This window comes from Pyrus communis, chromosome 5 (genome assembly GCF_041283825.1).
Source record: "Pyrus communis isolate YQ-2024b chromosome 5, ASM4128382v1, whole genome shotgun sequence".
NCBI classification, from domain to species: Eukaryota; Viridiplantae; Streptophyta; class Magnoliopsida; order Rosales; family Rosaceae; genus Pyrus; species Pyrus communis.
In genome coordinates this window covers 12,939,850-12,957,318 of record NC_142569.1, presented here as the reverse complement: position 1 = coordinate 12,957,318, position 17,469 = coordinate 12,939,850, and the positions used below count along the sequence as shown (strand labels likewise).

At 37.0% G+C, this 17,469-nt stretch overlaps 2 protein-coding genes across 2 annotated transcripts; one reads left to right on the top strand and one right to left on the bottom strand.

Annotated features, from left to right (window-relative positions):
* Positions 1-8,962: 8,962 nt before the first annotated feature.
* LOC137725249 (nuclear transport factor 2-like) lies at positions 8,963-12,451 on the top strand. Its single transcript, XM_068463876.2, has 10 exons — positions 8,963-9,133; positions 9,575-9,642; positions 9,745-9,882; positions 10,051-10,339; positions 10,427-10,734; positions 10,919-11,084; positions 11,186-11,307; positions 11,402-11,461; positions 11,691-11,751; positions 11,848-12,451. Exons 2-10 carry the CDS (start codon positions 9,586-9,588, stop codon positions 12,138-12,140), a joined length of 1,494 nt encoding a protein of 497 aa, XP_068319977.2. The 5' UTR covers positions 8,963-9,133; positions 9,575-9,585; the 3' UTR covers positions 12,141-12,451.
* Positions 12,452-13,601: 1,150 nt separating this feature from the next.
* LOC137726011 (galacturonosyltransferase 8) lies at positions 13,602-16,577 on the bottom strand. The gene is made up of 4 exons (XM_088694427.1): positions 16,200-16,577; positions 14,760-16,010; positions 13,985-14,403; positions 13,602-13,727 (listed from the first exon to the last, which is right to left on the bottom strand). Exons 1-3 carry the CDS (start codon positions 16,416-16,418, stop codon positions 14,128-14,130), a joined length of 1,746 nt encoding a protein of 581 aa, XP_088550553.1. The 5' UTR covers positions 16,419-16,577; the 3' UTR covers positions 13,602-13,727; positions 13,985-14,127.
* Between the last annotated feature and the right edge of the window lie 892 nt (positions 16,578-17,469).

Here is a 17,469-nt window from a genome sequence, read left to right as displayed (position 1 = left end):
CCTTGTGCTATAGGGAGGGGAGCATGTACATATAAGGCATATCACTCCCTCTCTGATGGTCGATGTGGAATCTCACAGCCATAATAGTACTTAATTAGTTCAGAAATTTCTTTAAGGAAATAAGACATAGTCATGTGTGTAGTGATTTCGGTTTTAACATAAAAATAGTTGGTTTAAGCTAGATCATCATCGCATTCGTTATAACTTTGAATTACTTACACTAATTAAAGGTTTCATTCGAAAGACACCTTTATTGTATGCATGATTATATCAGTATGTTTGTGGTTAATTATAAAGAGAGAAATGTTATTATATTATTTGTCATATTATTGAAATTGGAAAGTATTGTTAGAGATTCAATAATAAATATATAAATTATTATCATATATATATATATATTATATATATAATATATATACACACACATGTGTGTGTGTAATCTATAAAAAATTGTTGCGGTGTGCAGAAACTATATGGGCGGCAACCTTTACAAAAGGTTGGGCTTCATTCAACCTTTTACAGTTGTATATTTTGTTGAATAGTTGTAATTTTTGGTTAAAAGATATGATACTTACTAAAATTGTATGAGTAGAATTAAAAGATGTAATTAATTAATATTTATTTTCTAAAAATTTTAAATAGAAGACATGTCTTTTGGGTTAACACTATTAAAAAGGGTTGTATATCTTCAACTAAAATGAAAGGATTCGATGAACGGGTGCTTTAATGCCCATAAATACCTATTATGGCATAATGTAACATTCACACAATTTCAGAAATTTGTTTCTACATTCCTTGCTCTCTTCTCTCTCCATCACATTCATACAATTTCTTTCTAATTATTTCTAAGGGAATACAATTCGGTTTTGCTAATCGAATATTTCATATTTTGTTGTATTCTGGAAGTGGTTTGCCAAGAACCCTTTAGCAAACTCATTCGAGTAGGGACAAATAACATTTTAAAGAAACGATTCAACTCGTACCTCAAAATCATCATCCAAATTATTCTCTATATTCATACATTTCTAGATTTCCTCTAACACTAGAGTTCGTAATAAACTACGGTTCACTATCCACAGTATACTAAAAAGCTAGAAATACTAATTTGAAATTTCCATCATCTGTTCACAACCACCAGTTGTCCATCAATGTTACCTCATCCTCAGTTGCTTTCAAGTACGGTTACACGTGTCACTCTCCTAGATTATCTATCCTCATTTTCATACATTTAAATAAGCTATGAGGCTAATATACGGTTGGATTCCCGAATCACTCATGGAGCAGGATAGAAGGTAGTCACATAGTTCTAGACTCACTCAAAGGAACCAGCAAGAAAGATTTCGACGGGGTCCAAACCAACTCAATGGAACTGACTAGTAAATAGGATTTCAGACCAATTCAATGGAATCCATAGGATGTAACCATACCAACTCAATGGAACCTAATAGGAAATAGGAGTCCAAACCAGCTCAATGTAATCCAACTAGGTAGTGATCACTAATTATGGATTTACTAAGCATGACGAACCCTGAAATATATATGATCACCCATTACGTATTAACCAAGCAAAACCACAAGCATAACTTGATATACGTCGAGTATGATACACGGTTAGACCTATCGTATAATCTCATCTCATTTTATGGCGCCCGGTTAGACCTATCGCACCATTCCATCTTCGAGCATGATATAAAATTAGACATGTCATATCTCTCATTCTGTAAGGCTTTGAAATTCCAAATAGTTCGATGGAGGTGGCTGAATCCAACTGTAGAATTGAAGAAGTGCTGACAATGTTGCGTGGCTCACTTCTAAGAAGCCTTTATGTAATTTTCTCATGCCTCTAAATCTTTTCATATTTGTGCACGAAAAAGATAAATGAAATTGTTATTGGCATTTTGAAAAAGTCATCTCTAATGAAATAAATAAGGGAAATAGGAGCGACGATAATCCTTTATAGTGCTAATAACATCGTTTTCTTTGTTACTTAGTTCCACATTCATGGGGTCTTGTATCATTGGTTGTAGGTTAAGATTAACGTGTGTAGTGTGCCAGAGAACTAAGAACAACAAAGCGACGGCTCTTGTACCATCTGCCCCAGTCTCTAAATCACTAGTTTTTAGCACAACAAGCGTAAGAAAAATTGAGAATAGTTTAGAGACCAAAAGGTCGGAAGGCGAAGACAGCTCATAGGTGAAATCGGGATGAGCTAGCACCGTCTACATTTGCTATGGAAGCACATTCTCACTAACTAAGGGGCCATTTGATAGCCATTTCGTTTTCACTTTTCACCTTTTTTTTAAAACTATAAACTAAAAACGAAATGCTTAACAAACAGCTTCTAAGCTTTCACCATATGTTGGAGACATAATTGTGATCAATATATGTTATGCAAATCTTACATGCGTTTTCCAAGAGTGAAATATTTGTTGAGTATGGTTTATAACAAAAAATTGAAAATCATCCTATGCATCTAAAAAAAGTCATTTTGCACTCTTCAGTTCTGGGCATTATACTCTTTTTATTACCCAAGGAACGAACTATGGGACCGTGAGAGTGTCATGTATTTTAGGATCGGACGGCTCATTATCAGAATCTTATAGAAAAAAATATAAAATATATAAAATTGTTTTTTTAGAGTGCTAATAATATTCTAACAGATAAAAATTTAGATCTATCACCTGAACATTCAAGATAGGCTACATGGTATTGATGGAGGGCCCAAAGAGAGATGATTGGGTACCCAGGCTATTGATTGTTTTGGGCTCACACAATAGTGCGGTAGCAGCAAGACCGTTACGCGCACCCAAAGGTTTGCTGAGGGGCGCTCATCATACTTTTTTTCTTTTCAAAACGATAACTTTAGTTGGTTAACTTGTTCGTTGTTAGGAGAAAGAGGATTAATGAGGATCGAAATTGCTCCAAATTACATAAACATCTCAGTTTTTCGTCATTATAATAAAACGTCGTCTGTGTTAAAATTTACACTTTAAACACTAATAATTTTCATCCTAATGTAATAAACCATGTGAAGAATGAAATAAATAAATGAATGAAAATAAACCTTATTGATCATTCGTGGAAACCTAATCATTACTTGTCAATCGATTCAAAGAGTTAGCCGATTGGTTGGCCAATCATAAAATTCCTTCTTTGAAGCTCTCATTGCCCTACTTATGACACGTTTATTTATCATGAATAAGTATACAATAGACTCCTATCAATTAAATTTTTAACATACAATAAAATTAGATACCCATGTATGAACAATTAGATATCATATCACTTAGGGACTAAACAACATATCATTTTGATTTATGACACCTTCAATTTCAAATAAGTAACATGTCCTTATATATTCAAGTACCCTAAGTAAGGAATTAGTGAATGCTTAAAACAATAATCATTATCTAAAAGGAAAACTAATGAAAAAAAGTTTCAAAACTTTTAATTTTAACTAAAACTCATTCACTAATCTTTTTAATGATAAGGACAAAAAAAAAAAAAAAAAAAAACCTAAAAAAAGCGCGTGCAACTCAAACCTAGTTGTCAACTCGCTCCGTCACCTCCATCACTTTGTTTTGCAGCAGTCTCCGTCTCCTCACATCACTTTGTTTTGCAGCAGTCTCCGTCTCCTCACATCACTTTGTTTTGCAGCAGTCCCTTCTAACAAATTTCACAGCCGAGTTCCCTCCCTGGCGCAGAAATCAGGTGCGGCGTAATCCAAACGCACTTTTAAAGGCCTTTGTTGAGCGCTACTACGTACATGTTTGATGCCAACCGCGCGGCCATGGCTAATCTATACCTGGAAAGCTCAATGTTGAGCTTCGAAGGTCAGAAGATCCAAGGAAGGCTCTTGGGTATATTTGTTTCGATACAACATGGAATGTATATTTGATTTGATTTAGCTAATCTTTGATTTGATTTAGTTAATCTATGATTTGGTTAACCTATACCATGAAGGCTCAATGTTGAGCCTTGAAGGTCAGAAGATCCAAGGGTCATAAAAGCATCATAGGCAAGCTTACTTTCTGAATAAGGTTGAGAATTAGACAGGAAAATGATTTTGAGGCACGTTAATATGTTTTCTTTAACGTGATATTTGCCCCCATTCTAATATGAGTTTGCTAACAGATCTAAAGCAAATCACTTCCAGGATACAATAAAGTTTGGAATTTTAGTTTAACAAGAACTGAAATTCCCTTAAAATCTTCTAAAAGGAAACTGTATGATTTTGATGGAGAGAAAGAGGATAAGAAAATATTGTTTAAAGAATTGTATATATAAATATGCAGCCAACTTGGGCTATATATAGATACGATGAACCCCTTGAAGATGGATCAAAGTGTGCATATAAAAGTCATGTTCTTTCCTGCATCATTACCACCGAATGGATGCATCTTTTAATTAAAATCACAACTTGCTGCATCCTTTCATTTTCTGAAAAGATGCAATCCCATTGCTAGTGACACGGAACTGCAAGAAGTCATAACTTTCTGATTTCATAACAAGGGACATATCCCTTAGTTATGTTTCTTCAATCCAAAAGACACGGAATTGCAGCCATGCTTCTTCAATCCAAGAGACATGTCACTGCAGCCATGCTTCTTCAATCCAAGAGACATAGCACTGCAACTTTTGGTTGTGCTTCTTCGCACAAGGCACTGCAGCCTTTGGTTGTGCGTCTTCACACAAGGCACTGCAACCTTTCTCCCATCATGCACGCAACATCATATTTCAATTTCATGTATGTGTGTGTGTGTGTGTATATATATATTAATGAAATACACCAAGACTTACTAGCCTCCCCTTCCAGCAGTGCCAGCACTACTGTGATTTTGGCTATGGTTTTAGTGATTTTGGCTTTTGTGATTGAGGTTTAGTCGATCTGCTAGAAACTTGATTTTGGTTTGAAAAATAATCAATGTTTAGTTTACGAAATAGTCACAGTACTAGTTTACGAAATAGTGATAATACTAGTGTTTGGTTTGAAAAATAGTCAGTGCTTAATTTACGAAATAGTAATACTACTATTACTTGATTTAATAAATAGTCTATTCAATTTACGAAATAGTGATGGTACTAGTGTTAGGTTTAAGAAATAATCAATGTTTAGTTTACAAGGTGTTCAGTTTAAGAAATTGTCAACTTTTAGTTTACGAAATAGTAATAGTACTAGCGTTCAGTATAAGAAATAGTCAGTGTTCAGTTCAAGAAGTAATGATAGTATTAGTATTCCGTTTAAGATATAGTCAGTGTTTAGTTTAAGAAATATTGTTCAGTTTAAGAAGCAGTCAATGTTCAATTTAAGAAATAGTGTTCAGTTTAAGAAGTAGTCAATATACTATTTATGAAGTAGTCAATGTTTTGTTTAAGAATTAGTGACAGTATTAATGTTCATATAACTAAATAATGAAATTTTTCTTTATTTTTTATCTTGTAACATTATTACTTAGTTTGCTCTAAAACAATTGGAAGAATAGTCAAATAAACAAATAATAAAATAAAAAATAAATTGTGTATGGAGTGAGGTGAAAGGAGAGAGAAATGTTGAATATATCACTGCCAACTCATCTCTGCCAGCTCATCAAAACAGTTGTAAAGGATTGGATGATATAATAGTTAGTTGAAAAAGTTAGTTAGTCTTCTAGTCAGCTATATATAGCTATTGTAAACAGATAGTAAAGTTAGTTCATTGAGTTTAATACAAAAGCTTCATTCATTTCGTTCTCACATTTCTCTTCTCTTTGTGAACCTTCATTTCTTGATTTGATAATTGTTCATCTCTGCTACTTCTTCAATGTAGTTAACATGGTATTAGAGCCACCAGGCTCACGCCATTGATTATGGTGGTTCCACTTTCGATTATTTTTCATCTATTTCTAGCTTAGTTCTTTCCAAATTTTCATTAGATGTTCGGATAAATTTCTGGGTGCTTCCACGATCGTTGTTTTATTTCTGGGTTGATTTTTCTGGACTGTGATCAAAGATTTCTCTACTCAACGTGATTGATTTTCACCGATCTTTACTTTTCATCGATTTTGGGGATCGATTTTCTTGTTCTGATACAGAGTCGGTAGGTAAGTACCCTGAGTCATGTTCACAAGGTGTTCGAAGGAAAGCCTGAGAGAAGAAGTGTGGTACCTGAATCTGTTTCTTGACGGACCAATTTTGATTCACGGTGTTCTTGGTCCGTCCTCCACTTTGGATTCGAGCGATGTTAATTAGGGTTGGGATAATATCCTATCGCCAGCCTGTGATTCTAATTCCAACATGGTTTCTGATGCCAAGAACATGGTCGAATGGTCCCGGATCATCCTATTGTTGTGCTTGAAAGGGTTCGTTTCTTTCGTTGTCGCGTTGAACTCTGTTCTTGATCGTCGTTCAGGCATTTCTTGTGATGCGATGGCTTCTTGGGCTTGCAGGGCACCGTATAAGGCTACAGGTTCTTGAAAGCTTGTGAATTGTGTTCTTGCTCTGTTTATGTCGGACGATTTGCTGTTCTTGGTGTCGAATCTGGGTATTTCAACAGGGAAAAGATATGTGCACTCCATCTGTTTGTTTGATTGTCTCAATGAAGAAGGCACAAAATCTTCTCACTTTTGATAATTTTGTCAGGATTTGAATAATTGTTTCTATCTTCGGGGCTGTTCTTCCGCTGTGATCGTTGAGGGTTTCTTTCTGTTCGTCGGGGTTTTTTGGTACTTGGTGGTTTGGTGGAGGTTCTCCGATTGGGTTTTCCGATCACGAGCTCGAGTCTCAAGTTTTGCTTCTAAATTCTGCACTCTATCTGTTTGCTTAAATGCCACAATGAAAATTTGTTTTCTTCGATAAGGTTTCTTGTATGCAAGTTTATCTGTTAAGGCCGATAGACATTTTCTGCGAGATTGTTGAAGGAATACAAAGGCCGATAGCCATTCCTTTTTGTTGTGTGATTAGTTCTTGGTTGTTTGTGATTTGTGCACTCCATAAGGCCACTTGCCAATAGTGTGTTGAATGCAATTTGTTTCCTCCATAAGGCCAATAGTCGGAGCGAAAAGTTCTGTCTCAGAAATTGTGTGTTACTCCTTAAAGGCCGATAGCCGAAGTAACGTTCTTGACAAGTTTTGTTTGTTGTTATTGTGTGCAACTCCATTAAGGCCGATTGCTGGAGTGCAGTTCTTGTTCCCTTTCTTCATTGAAGGCCGATTGCCCAAGAAGGTTGTGTTTCTTGATTTCTGTTATTGTAATGCTTGTTGTTGGAATTTGTGAAAATTGAAGGTCTTCTCAGAATGTTGATTGTGAAATATTGGAAACCTTATCGCAAAGAAAACAGTAGCTACAAAGTATGGATTTAAGTTTTGAATACCTGTTAGTTTGAGGAAGGTGCAAATCATGCAGTTGAATGTGATTTGACTGTTACAGAAACCCATTAGAGAGTTGAGAAGAATTGGGTTTTTTGGTGCACTTATGGTGAAGAAATATGAAATTCGGAATTTGATATTATTGTTGAGAATTTAAGAGGTTAGTGAGAGCTAAATGCATTTTCAAGCTCAGGAGGGCTAGAAGCACATGGACAAGAAGCACTTCATAGTTCTGCATTTGTCAAAGCACTCATTCAATCTCAAACTAGGGAACCCAGTTGAGATTGAGGGGGGATGTTGAATATATCACTGCCAACTCATCTCTGCCAGCTCGTCAAAACAGTTGTAAAGGATTGGATGATGTAATAGTTGAAAAAGTTAGTTAGTCTTCTAGTCAGCTATATATAGCTATTGTAAACAGATAGTAAAGTTAGTTCATTGAGTTTAATACAAAAGCTTCATTCATTTCGTTCTCACATTTCTCTTCTCTTTGTGAACCTTCATTTCTTGATTTGATAATTGTTCATCTTTGCTACTTCTTCAATGTAGTTAACAAGAAAGAGTGGGGAGAGGTGAAAAAAAAAAAAAAAAAAAAGTTGATGTGAATAGGTGAGGTGAAGGGAGAGAGAAAAATTCATGGGAATATATGAAAGAAGGAGAGAGAGAAAGAGGTTGTACAGTTAAGCGAGGAAGAGAGTGTATGTGTGTGATGTACCGCGCGTTAGTATATGTTTTTTTTTTTTTTTTTTTTTGGTTGTTATGTAAAATTTTTATCATTTTCATTAAATTTTGAACCTTTTTTATTAAATAAAATTAGTAAATGATTTTTGGTTAATTAAAAGTTTTGAGAAACCTTTTTCATTAAAACTCCCTTATCTATATTACCTAAAAAGATTTTGTCATCCAAAAGAGGATAAAGAGTCAAATTGTTCTTCTATCACAAAATAAAATCATGAGCAGTAACCATACTGTAATTGTGCACGAACTAAATTTTGTTATCTTTTTCAAACCTCACCCCACATATCATCATACAATCTCTATTTTTTTTTTAACCCATATTCTCCATCTCTTTAGCTCCCTCACATTTTCTTTCCAACTTCTCTCTTTTCTCTATATATATTTTATTTATTTATTATTATTTATTTAAAAAAAATTGTTTACTGAGCTTCATCTAGTCATAATTAAGTTTTATTTTGTCTAATGAGGATTAGATTAAAAATTGCACTTAGGACTCCACCTTTGTTTTATTTTCTAATTTTTCCGTCCTCAAATTTTTATTCATTTGATTTTTCCACACTACTTGTCCTTGGCTTGGTCGTTGTCTCAAGGCCAATCTAAACTGTTTATTATATTTTTAAATAATATTGAATTAGTTAAATTGAAAGGGTACGGTATCTATATATCATTTTTAACTTTTCACACGTTTTTAATTTTTTTACTATCAAATCGAATGAATTAAAAAATATTAAAAGATGAAGATCAAAGGATAAAAATTAATGAAAAGTGTATGAAAAGTAAAAATGTCAAATTAAAAACTTAAATTTGTGCAAGAGAAATAAAATAATAAAAAATTTCAATTTCCTTATCTCATATATAATGACCCAAAAACGCTTTTTCTCACTTCCTCTCTCCCACTCTCTCCTCCTGTACCAACGCTGTCGCGCCTCTTGGAGATCCGCTCAAAACCCTAGAAACCGCCAAGCGCCGCCGAGAGGAGGTGAGAGAAGTCGCCGAGCTCTCCGCCTACCTTTTCTTCTTCTCTCACCTCACTTCCGCCGATCCGCGCTTAGGTAACTCTTTCTCTCTTCTCAAATCTAACACATTTCATTACGCTTTGCATATTTTCAAGTGTATTTTTGTTGATTTTCGCTTGCTTTAGATCTCCCTTTGTTTCCTAGAAATCTGAACTCGTTAGCTTTAGCTTGTAGTGAAGTGATTTGAGCTTCAATTTTTTTTTATTTAATTTAATTTTTGCTTAAATGATGTAGTGTACGAACTTGTGCTGAATTTCACTTAATATTTATTTTGGAAAGTATGTATTTAATTTAAGGAATATATATATATATGATAATGTATCTTCAGTTAAATTGAGGAAAATATGTTTGATGTAATTTTTTTTTAAAGTAATTCTTTTGGTGCTGGTAATTTTTGTATTTATGTTTTGAATAAATGATCTAGTTAAATTTTTATGGTTCTACATGTAATGGTTTTGTTTTTGTTTGGTTCTGGAGGTTGATCAGAGATGGCAACGATGGTGCAGCAAGCCCCAGCTGCGAGTCTCGCTCCTACTGCCGACGTTGTATGTATTGATATTAAACGTGTACAGTTGTCAATGATCGATTACCGTATGGATCCTGATGGTTGCTAACTGAATTTTGTTGGAACATTTTGTTAAATATAGGTTGGCAATGCCTTTGTTCTTCAGTACTACAATATCTTGGAACAATCTCCTGAGCTTGTTCATCGATTTTACCAAGATACCAGTAAGCTTGGTCGTCCGGGAGATGATGGGATCATGAGCATTACAACCACTATGGAGGTAAGCTCCTTACAAGACCCTACCTTTGTGACAACTTCATGTTTACGCCAGATCATGTTTATAATTGTTACTAAAGTTCAGTATTTGTGGCGTAGATGTTTATGCTGTGGGTATCTTTAAATTTTGTCCACTGAAATTGTGAGAGTGTTATTGCATTTTATTGGACAGGAAATCAACAAGAAGATACTTGATTACGGAGAGCTCAGTGCAAATATCAAAACTGTGGATGCTCAAGAATCTTACAATGGGGGAGTATGTGTTCTTGTCACTGGGTATTTAACTGGAAAGGACCTTTTAAGGAAGACATTTACTCAAAGTTTTTTCTTGGCGCCACAAGACGTAGGCTACTTTGTTTTGAACGATGTCTTTAGATATGTTGAAGATTCCAACCCTGAAAACGAGGACAATGGATTGGTTGTTGATGTTGAAGTTGAACCTCCTATTACTCCCAAACATGGTATGGCTTAAACTGCTGCTTCTTTAAGTCTTTCAAGTGGGTAATTTTGGTTCAATCTAATTGAGTTTGAGAATATTCTTTTTGCAGATGCTACTGCTTTGCAGGACAATCATGTCCCGGAGCCTGTGATTTCAGTGCCTGAGGACATTGTCAAGGAGGAACTGTTCAAACCTTCTGAAAATGGAGTAGTTTCTGTTGAAGAGAAGGAAGTACCAGAACCTGAAGTCGTCAATGAAATTCCTGATGATTCCCAAGTAGTGATTAAAGTTGAAGCTGAATCATTCGCAAAAGTTGAAGCTGAATCCAACCCCAAAGTTGAGGTTGAGTCTAGTTCTAAAGTTGAAGCTGAATCTAACTCTAAAGTTGAAGCACCAAAGAAGTCATATGCCTCAATTGTAAGCAGCTGTTTTGCAACATCTCATGCCTCTAGATCTTTTTATATCTGTTAGATATGTGTTTTTGGTTGTAGTACTACATTTCTCATTAGTTTTGTAATTAAATTGTATAAAAGAAGTCAATACTTTTCTACTTTCTTTGTTATTGTTCATGCTTATTTGGGGTCTTTACCAATTGTTCCAGCTTAAGATCATGAAGGAGAGTACTGTCCCATTTTCTACTCCAGCACCTGTGAGGTCTGTCCCAAAGAAGCAGGAGCACCAAGTGGCTACTGCTCCAATATCTGCTCCAGTTTCAGAAACAGTATCCAGCACAAATGCCAGAGAAAATGGGAATTTAGAGCCCGAAGGTGAGCAGTTCGTTGTATTACGAGTTAACGTACTTTCTGTTGCACATGTTGTATGTTTGCATTAGTTTGATACAATTGTTAATTTTGTTTGTTGTGAACAGCTGAAGGTCATTCTATCTACATTAAAGGTCTGCCAATGGATTGTACAAATACTGTAATCGAGACCGAGTTTAAGAAATTCGGAGAGATCAAGAAGAATGGTGTTCAAGTTAGAATGCTAAGGGTTTGTGATTTATCAGCTCAAGTTTGTCTGTTGTTTGATGTTGGCAATCCTTCTGTGAATGATATACTTAATTGTCTCTTCATCATTACAACAGGGGTTCTGTTTTGGCTTCGTGGAATTTGAGGCTGCAAGTGCTGTGCAAAGTGCGATGGAGGTACTTAATAGACGTTGACCCATTATCCTTTTTATGATCTGCTTCTTGGACGTTTGAACATATCTATTGCTGTATTTGTTTGAACCCTACGGAATAGCAGAGAACCCAAGAAATTTGCTTGTGAATCATGAATGCATATATATTTAATCCTTTTGATATAACAATGTCTTTATGTTCTTGGAGATTTTTAAGTTATTGTGCTAATAATATTTCTGCATTGGTGTTTTAGGCTTCACCCATCGAGATCAGTGGACGGCAAGTTTATGTTGAGGAAAAGAGATCTACTCGAGGTGAGTTGAATTTTGTGTTCCCAACATTATGTTTTGTCTATTTCTAGCTTTCTTGATTCTAATTTTTTATGCTCATCCTTTTCTTTATTTACGCAGGGAGGGGACGGTTTTCTGGGAAGGGCAACGGGAACGGGTACAGGACTGAGGGACCAAGAGGACGTGGAGGCTATGGAGGTAGTAGGGCTTATGGCCGTGGCGATTTCAATGGTGGTCGTGGTGATTTCAAGTCTGATTATGGAAGTAGGAGTAGCAATAGGGGAGGATCATCGGGCCGTGGAGGAGATGGATATCAGAGGTCTGACAATGGTGGTCGTGTGAATCGTGCTGGTGGGGTGGCGGTTAATGCAGCAGCAAAAAGCACAGCACCACAGGTGTCTGCCTCAGCATGAGAACGCCTGCTTTTGAAGTTTGGTCACAAACGGCGACAGATTAATTTTTTTCTTTGAAAGTGTATCGATGGTGAAGTTAATTGGATAGCACTGAGAGGTTCGTTTCTGATCGTTTTGCGGATGAACCAGCCACCTAGGATGTTCCATAGGATTTTCTTTTAACCTTTTTTTTTTTCGGGTTTTTATATCGAAGCTATTTTGGAGGCGATAGCGGTGTTAGATTTTGTGCTTATTATATTTTGGATAAACTGTTTGTAGCTCCATTGGTTTTTATGTGGATGGAAATTGGGAAATGACGATAGGAGTGGAAACTTGGAAGTGCTCATATTTTTGTTTAGGGTTTTTCTGTTGTAATGGCTGCCTCATGTTGCAGGTTTCCGTGATCTCTGTCATGGAGTTTATAGCTTTCTATGTTTTTGTAGAATCAAATTTTACGGCTACCTAGAATTAAAAGTTTAATGGAAAACGATGCGATGGCTAGGGTAGGAGAGCCCACCGCCATACCAAAACATGTTACCTTCCATGTCAGTTGAAATACCAAGTCTCGGACGACTCAGATGGTGTGGCTGGTAGGTGGACTGCTCGAGCTGCTCCCGAGGGTTTGCCGCGCTAGTGTTTGTTTGCACGCCCGGGATAAGGGGATGGCGAACCCCCTGAGCCCCGACGTTAACACTGGTTCTCAAGTCGTTCTGCTAGTCAGGATCGGCTTGTCCTAGGTAATGCTAATGTTGCTCGGCTTAGTATGGTCCAAATAGGCCCTCGCGGTACACTAACATGAGCTCGTACGGCGAAATTTTTCGATTGTGTAAATTGAAGGACCTAAAAATCGTGGGCCAACTATGAGAAGCTTATCGTGTGGGAAAATTTCAATAAAAATGGAGCGTTCTCCGCTTTCTTCATACTTTCCTCTTCTTGGATTTTACTCAACGCTGTACACATCTATTTCCATTTCGCATTCTCTGGTTTGGTCCGTTGGTGGCGAATCGCAACTTTGCTTTGACTTGTTGGCCGCGAATCGCAACTGTGCTTTTGACTTGTTGGCGGCGAATGGTTGTTGTGCCTACATATCGGCCAACGTATGGGTTTTAGAGTTTTCAATGGAGCTTAAATGTTGGCCAACAAATTTTTGTTTCTATGATTGCACTTTCAGGCTTTTGCATAATATATCCCTCCAAGTAGCAAACTTTTGAGCATCAACATCAGAATAACGATTCCGATGACCTTCCTCGACGAGAATTGGATTCCCGTCCCATGACGAATAGAAATGTAAGGGATACTCCATGCACACAAAGTTTTGTAAAAATATCTGAAGATAATTTTAACAATTTGTACAAACACTGCTAATCCAGACTGGGAGATGCTTATAATTTCACTAAATTTGGGGAAATTGGTAGAACTTAGTAGTAAGTAGTAGCCGAATATCACAATGATATGGCAGAAATAAGCGAACAACAAACGACGTGTTTGACAGTTTACTGTAAATTTCCACCAACTTCAGTAATTATCATCTTCCAAGTGAACTTAAGTTGTATGAAACAATAAAAAGAAGACCTAGATTAACATGGAAAACAGGTATGCTAATCTGATCTCCAATGCTATGATTAGTCGAGTCCTAATAGACAATTAATCAATAGTCAGTGTCTTCTTTAGGGGTGCAGCCAAATGAGTTAGCATCCCGATGACGTTGGCAAGAGGAGAGCTGATATATTTCATACATTTATACCACCCATTTTTAGCCTCTTTGTGATGTTTTTGAGTTAAACTGGTTGCATTTTACCTTATTTTGTGTTAGTGTGCAGTTACATGTACTTTAGGATCAATTTGAAGGCAAAAGAAGTGAAAACATGCCATGCATATCGTCCCTATACTAAGAATAATTAGTAAACGTGCAACGAGCAACTACGGAATCCAAAAGAGGGATAGCTTACTAGCTGTAGGACTAGCATTGGCAGATTCTCCAACTAGAGCTTCAACAAATCCGGTTCGTTTAAAGACCAAAATTGCAGGCCTGAACGAACTCCATATCATAACTGACGTGTTTTTCCCAGAGTGGCTTGAACTGGCTCATGGCAATATCAAGCCAAGGCTTCATATTCCCGTTGAAGTGCACCACTGCAGCATTGCGAATCTCGTCCATGCTGATGCTCGGATTATAGCCAAGTCCCAGAACGTGCCATGACTTGTCTAGTGGCTTTGTTGTCGAGTAAAATGTGATTAAACCTGGCGGAAGTGTCCCCAATTTCCACAGGCTACGGTTCTCGTTCTGCAATAAGATCAACATCCCTAGTCAATGCTACTCAAGAGATGGGAAAACACACAATTAACAGAGATATAGCAGAACAGAATAATTTATAAGAACGACGTTATAGCATCTAAAAAGCATTATGAGTAAGTTTCCTTCTTTTTTCACTGCAGCTAGTGGCACATTCTTTACTATGGATCCCTTTAAGGTACCACTACGGCAACCAAAAGCTGCAGATTCGAAACAACAAAAACAACAAATGCACAAAGTTTGCACAACCAAGCAGTTTTTACAACATATGCATATATACACATCAGATACCGCTATTGATTTCAAAATGCAACACAAATTTGACCAAAAGAAAAGTAATCTCTTACCAGATTTTGCCAGTAATGATAATCGGCAGTACAATTTTGCTTTCTCCACGCATCCAGATCAAAGAAGTTCATTCCATAAGCCCACGCGCACGCATTAGGATTAAACTTCTCCTTAATCAGAGGATGTGAGAAATTCATGTACTGTGCATAACGATGGAAAGACCCAAAACAGGTCTCAACCGCCCCGTTCACCTTCCCATCCATATCAATCCTCCACAGACCAGTTAAATCCTTCTGAACCACTATATCGTCATCCAAAAATAGAATCCTATGCAATTTCGGGTACATTTCAGGCAAATAAAACCTCAAGTGGTTCAATATGGACAAATACTTGGGGTTCCTGAACTTCATGTTTGTTGCGTCTTTGGTTGCATTCTCGAGCTTATTCTCAAAGTAAAATGATTGCAACTTTGCGTTTTCCAATTGCTTTAACACCGGCACATATGAAGAATTCAAAAACTTATAATCCTCCACAGCCTTCACTTCAACATGTGACCCATTATAGTCCTTGCTTTTAAACATAACCTGCATTGCTCCAAGGTTCATCTTATCAGTCACGACATGGAAGACATGTTTCCATGGCTCCTTGGCGTTCTTCACCGCCGAATTCACCACCACCGACGCTGCAATCACGTTATCCGAAAATATAGCATAATGGTACAGATTAGGGTCCTCAATTTCCGGGGGAATCGGCTTCCCTTCATCAGTGTACTTCTCCGGATGCGCAATTCGCTCCTCCATCAGCCGCATTGCGACGCAATGCAAGCTCTTGGGGATCGACTTCGCGGCAATCAAGCTCGAGAAAGCCCCTTGCTTCTTAGCCTTCGTCAGCTGCTCATTCACTTGGAAAATGGTGTCCTTCAGCTTCTGAATCTTGAGCTGGTTATCGAAAGACTCTTTCGCTTCGGCAATTACTTGTCTAGTAACTTTGATTCGCTCTTTCACTTCTTTCTCGAACTGTCGCAGCACCGATTCGTCAATGTTGAGAGCGTCTGATTCGAATAGGGAGCGATAGGCAGGTTTGTTCATGAGATCCCAGTAATTTCGGGAGAGATCGGCGAAGACCCGAACCAGCTTGGAGTTCTCGAGCTTCAGCTTCCGCGCATAGCTCGCGTACGCTAGGGCTAGGGTCCGATGATCGTCTGCCTGCTTCCGGATCTGGTCCAGTCGGGGCTTCAGTGGGTCCGATTTCAGAGCTAGTACGGTCCTTCTCGTCGATCCAAATCCACCAAACGAACCGGAATCCAAACCCTAATCACAATTACCATCAAAATATAAAAAATTGCTCTTATTTTTATTGGAAAATTTGGTACTTTGGTACTAAATCCAGTTCCAGCGCGGGAACGAAAAACGATTAGATTAGATCGGGAAATACAAATCATGAACTTCAAACTCCATTGAAGCAGCGAGAGTGTGAAAGAACAGTAGAGAAACACTTACCGAGTCGCCGACATCGGAGGAGTCGGTTCGGGAGGCGAAGACGAAGGAGAGCGAAAAGAAGAAGACGACGGCGACTGCAATGGCCATGGCAAGCACTCTGAACGAGGCGACGGAGCTCCGCGCGGCTCCTCCTCTACCGCTGCCGGAGATTCGAAGGTTCGGCATTTTTCGAAGGTTCAGCATTTTTCGAGTTGTTGCTTCTCTGTGAGGCTCTCTCATTCACTCAGACTCAGTGTCGGTCTCGGACTCGGAGTCTGACATTAACTTTTTGATTCTTTGTTTCTGTTAATGGTTAACTGTAAAACGCGGATTGGCGAGTGCCACTTGGCGGTTCTCATTAAAACCTAATCATGTGGGGCCCATGTAATTGACTTTTTCACTTGTCGGTTAGTGGGATTTGGGTGTTTATTAATTAGTTAACTACGCATTATCACCGGAGTTGCGTAATGTTAACTCAAGTGGCATTCACCAAATTTTCTACCTTCCTCTATTAATCTACCGCATAATACGCAGTTTAATATCTGTTAATTAACATGAGTTATTGCTAAAGAAAAAAAAAAAAAAAACAAAAGATGACTCAATTAGACCATCTTCAAAGTAGATTTAAAAAATGTCAGATAGACTTATAACAATAATAAATGATTTACAATTTACTCTAATTGATATGTCAAAATTGACACAAAGAAGAAGGCCGAACTTCAAACGTAGAAATTGATGCCATGAAGCAATGGCGTCAAATAAGTTTTTTGTTTTCTCCAAAGGCATTCAACTTACCTCACCTTAAATGCCTATCATATTTAAGTGCTTTTAGCCCAACTTTTATTATTTTTGTTTGAAAAAAAAAACATAAATGAAGCAATAAATTTTGGCACAAAGGAAAATATTGGCAATATGTCAAATTGCCAAGTCAGCCATCAAACTGAAATTGTTTTGAATTTGACATCTCTTTTGGAGATGCTCTTAAGATTCATTGTTCACTCCACATTAATTGCTATGTTGTATAAAAGTCTTCAAGTGTGATCATCGTGTAATATTATTAATTTATCTTTGTTAATTATTTTGACGTGAATTAATAATATTACTAATTTCATTCATGTTTGGCCATTCACAACTCAAAGTGGTAAATTGGTTCTTGTCTTAGTCTTAATGGGACTCTCAATGAGAACAACGTCAAGGTATAAGCTATTATAAAAGTTGCAATCTTGAAGGGTATCATATACATTGTGACATTCATACCATTATGATTTTTTTTTTTTTTTTTTGGGTCTGA

Bases quoted from the DNA above. Each gene is read 5' to 3' on its own strand.
- LOC137725249 (XM_068463876.2), top strand. From the start codon at position 9,586: ATGGCAACGATGGTGCAGCAAGCCCCAGCTGCGAGTCTCGCTCCTACT. The intron at 9,883-10,050 runs GTAAGCTCCTTA...TTTATTGGACAG, and splicing joins GCATTACAACCACTATGGAG to GAAATCAACAAGAAGATACT. The intron at 11,308-11,401 runs GTTTGTGATTTA...TCATTACAACAG, and splicing joins TTCAAGTTAGAATGCTAAGG to GGGTTCTGTTTTGGCTTCGT.
- LOC137726011 (XM_088694427.1), bottom strand. From the start codon at position 16,418: ATGAGAGAGCCTCACAGAGAAGCAACAACTCGAAAAATGCTGAACCTT. The intron at 16,011-16,199 runs GTAAGTGTTTCT...AATTGTGATTAG, and splicing joins CCTCCGATGTCGGCGACTCG to GGTTTGGATTCCGGTTCGTT. The intron at 14,404-14,759 runs GTAAGAGATTAC...ATCTTATTGCAG, and splicing joins ATCATTACTGGCAAAATCTG to AACGAGAACCGTAGCCTGTG.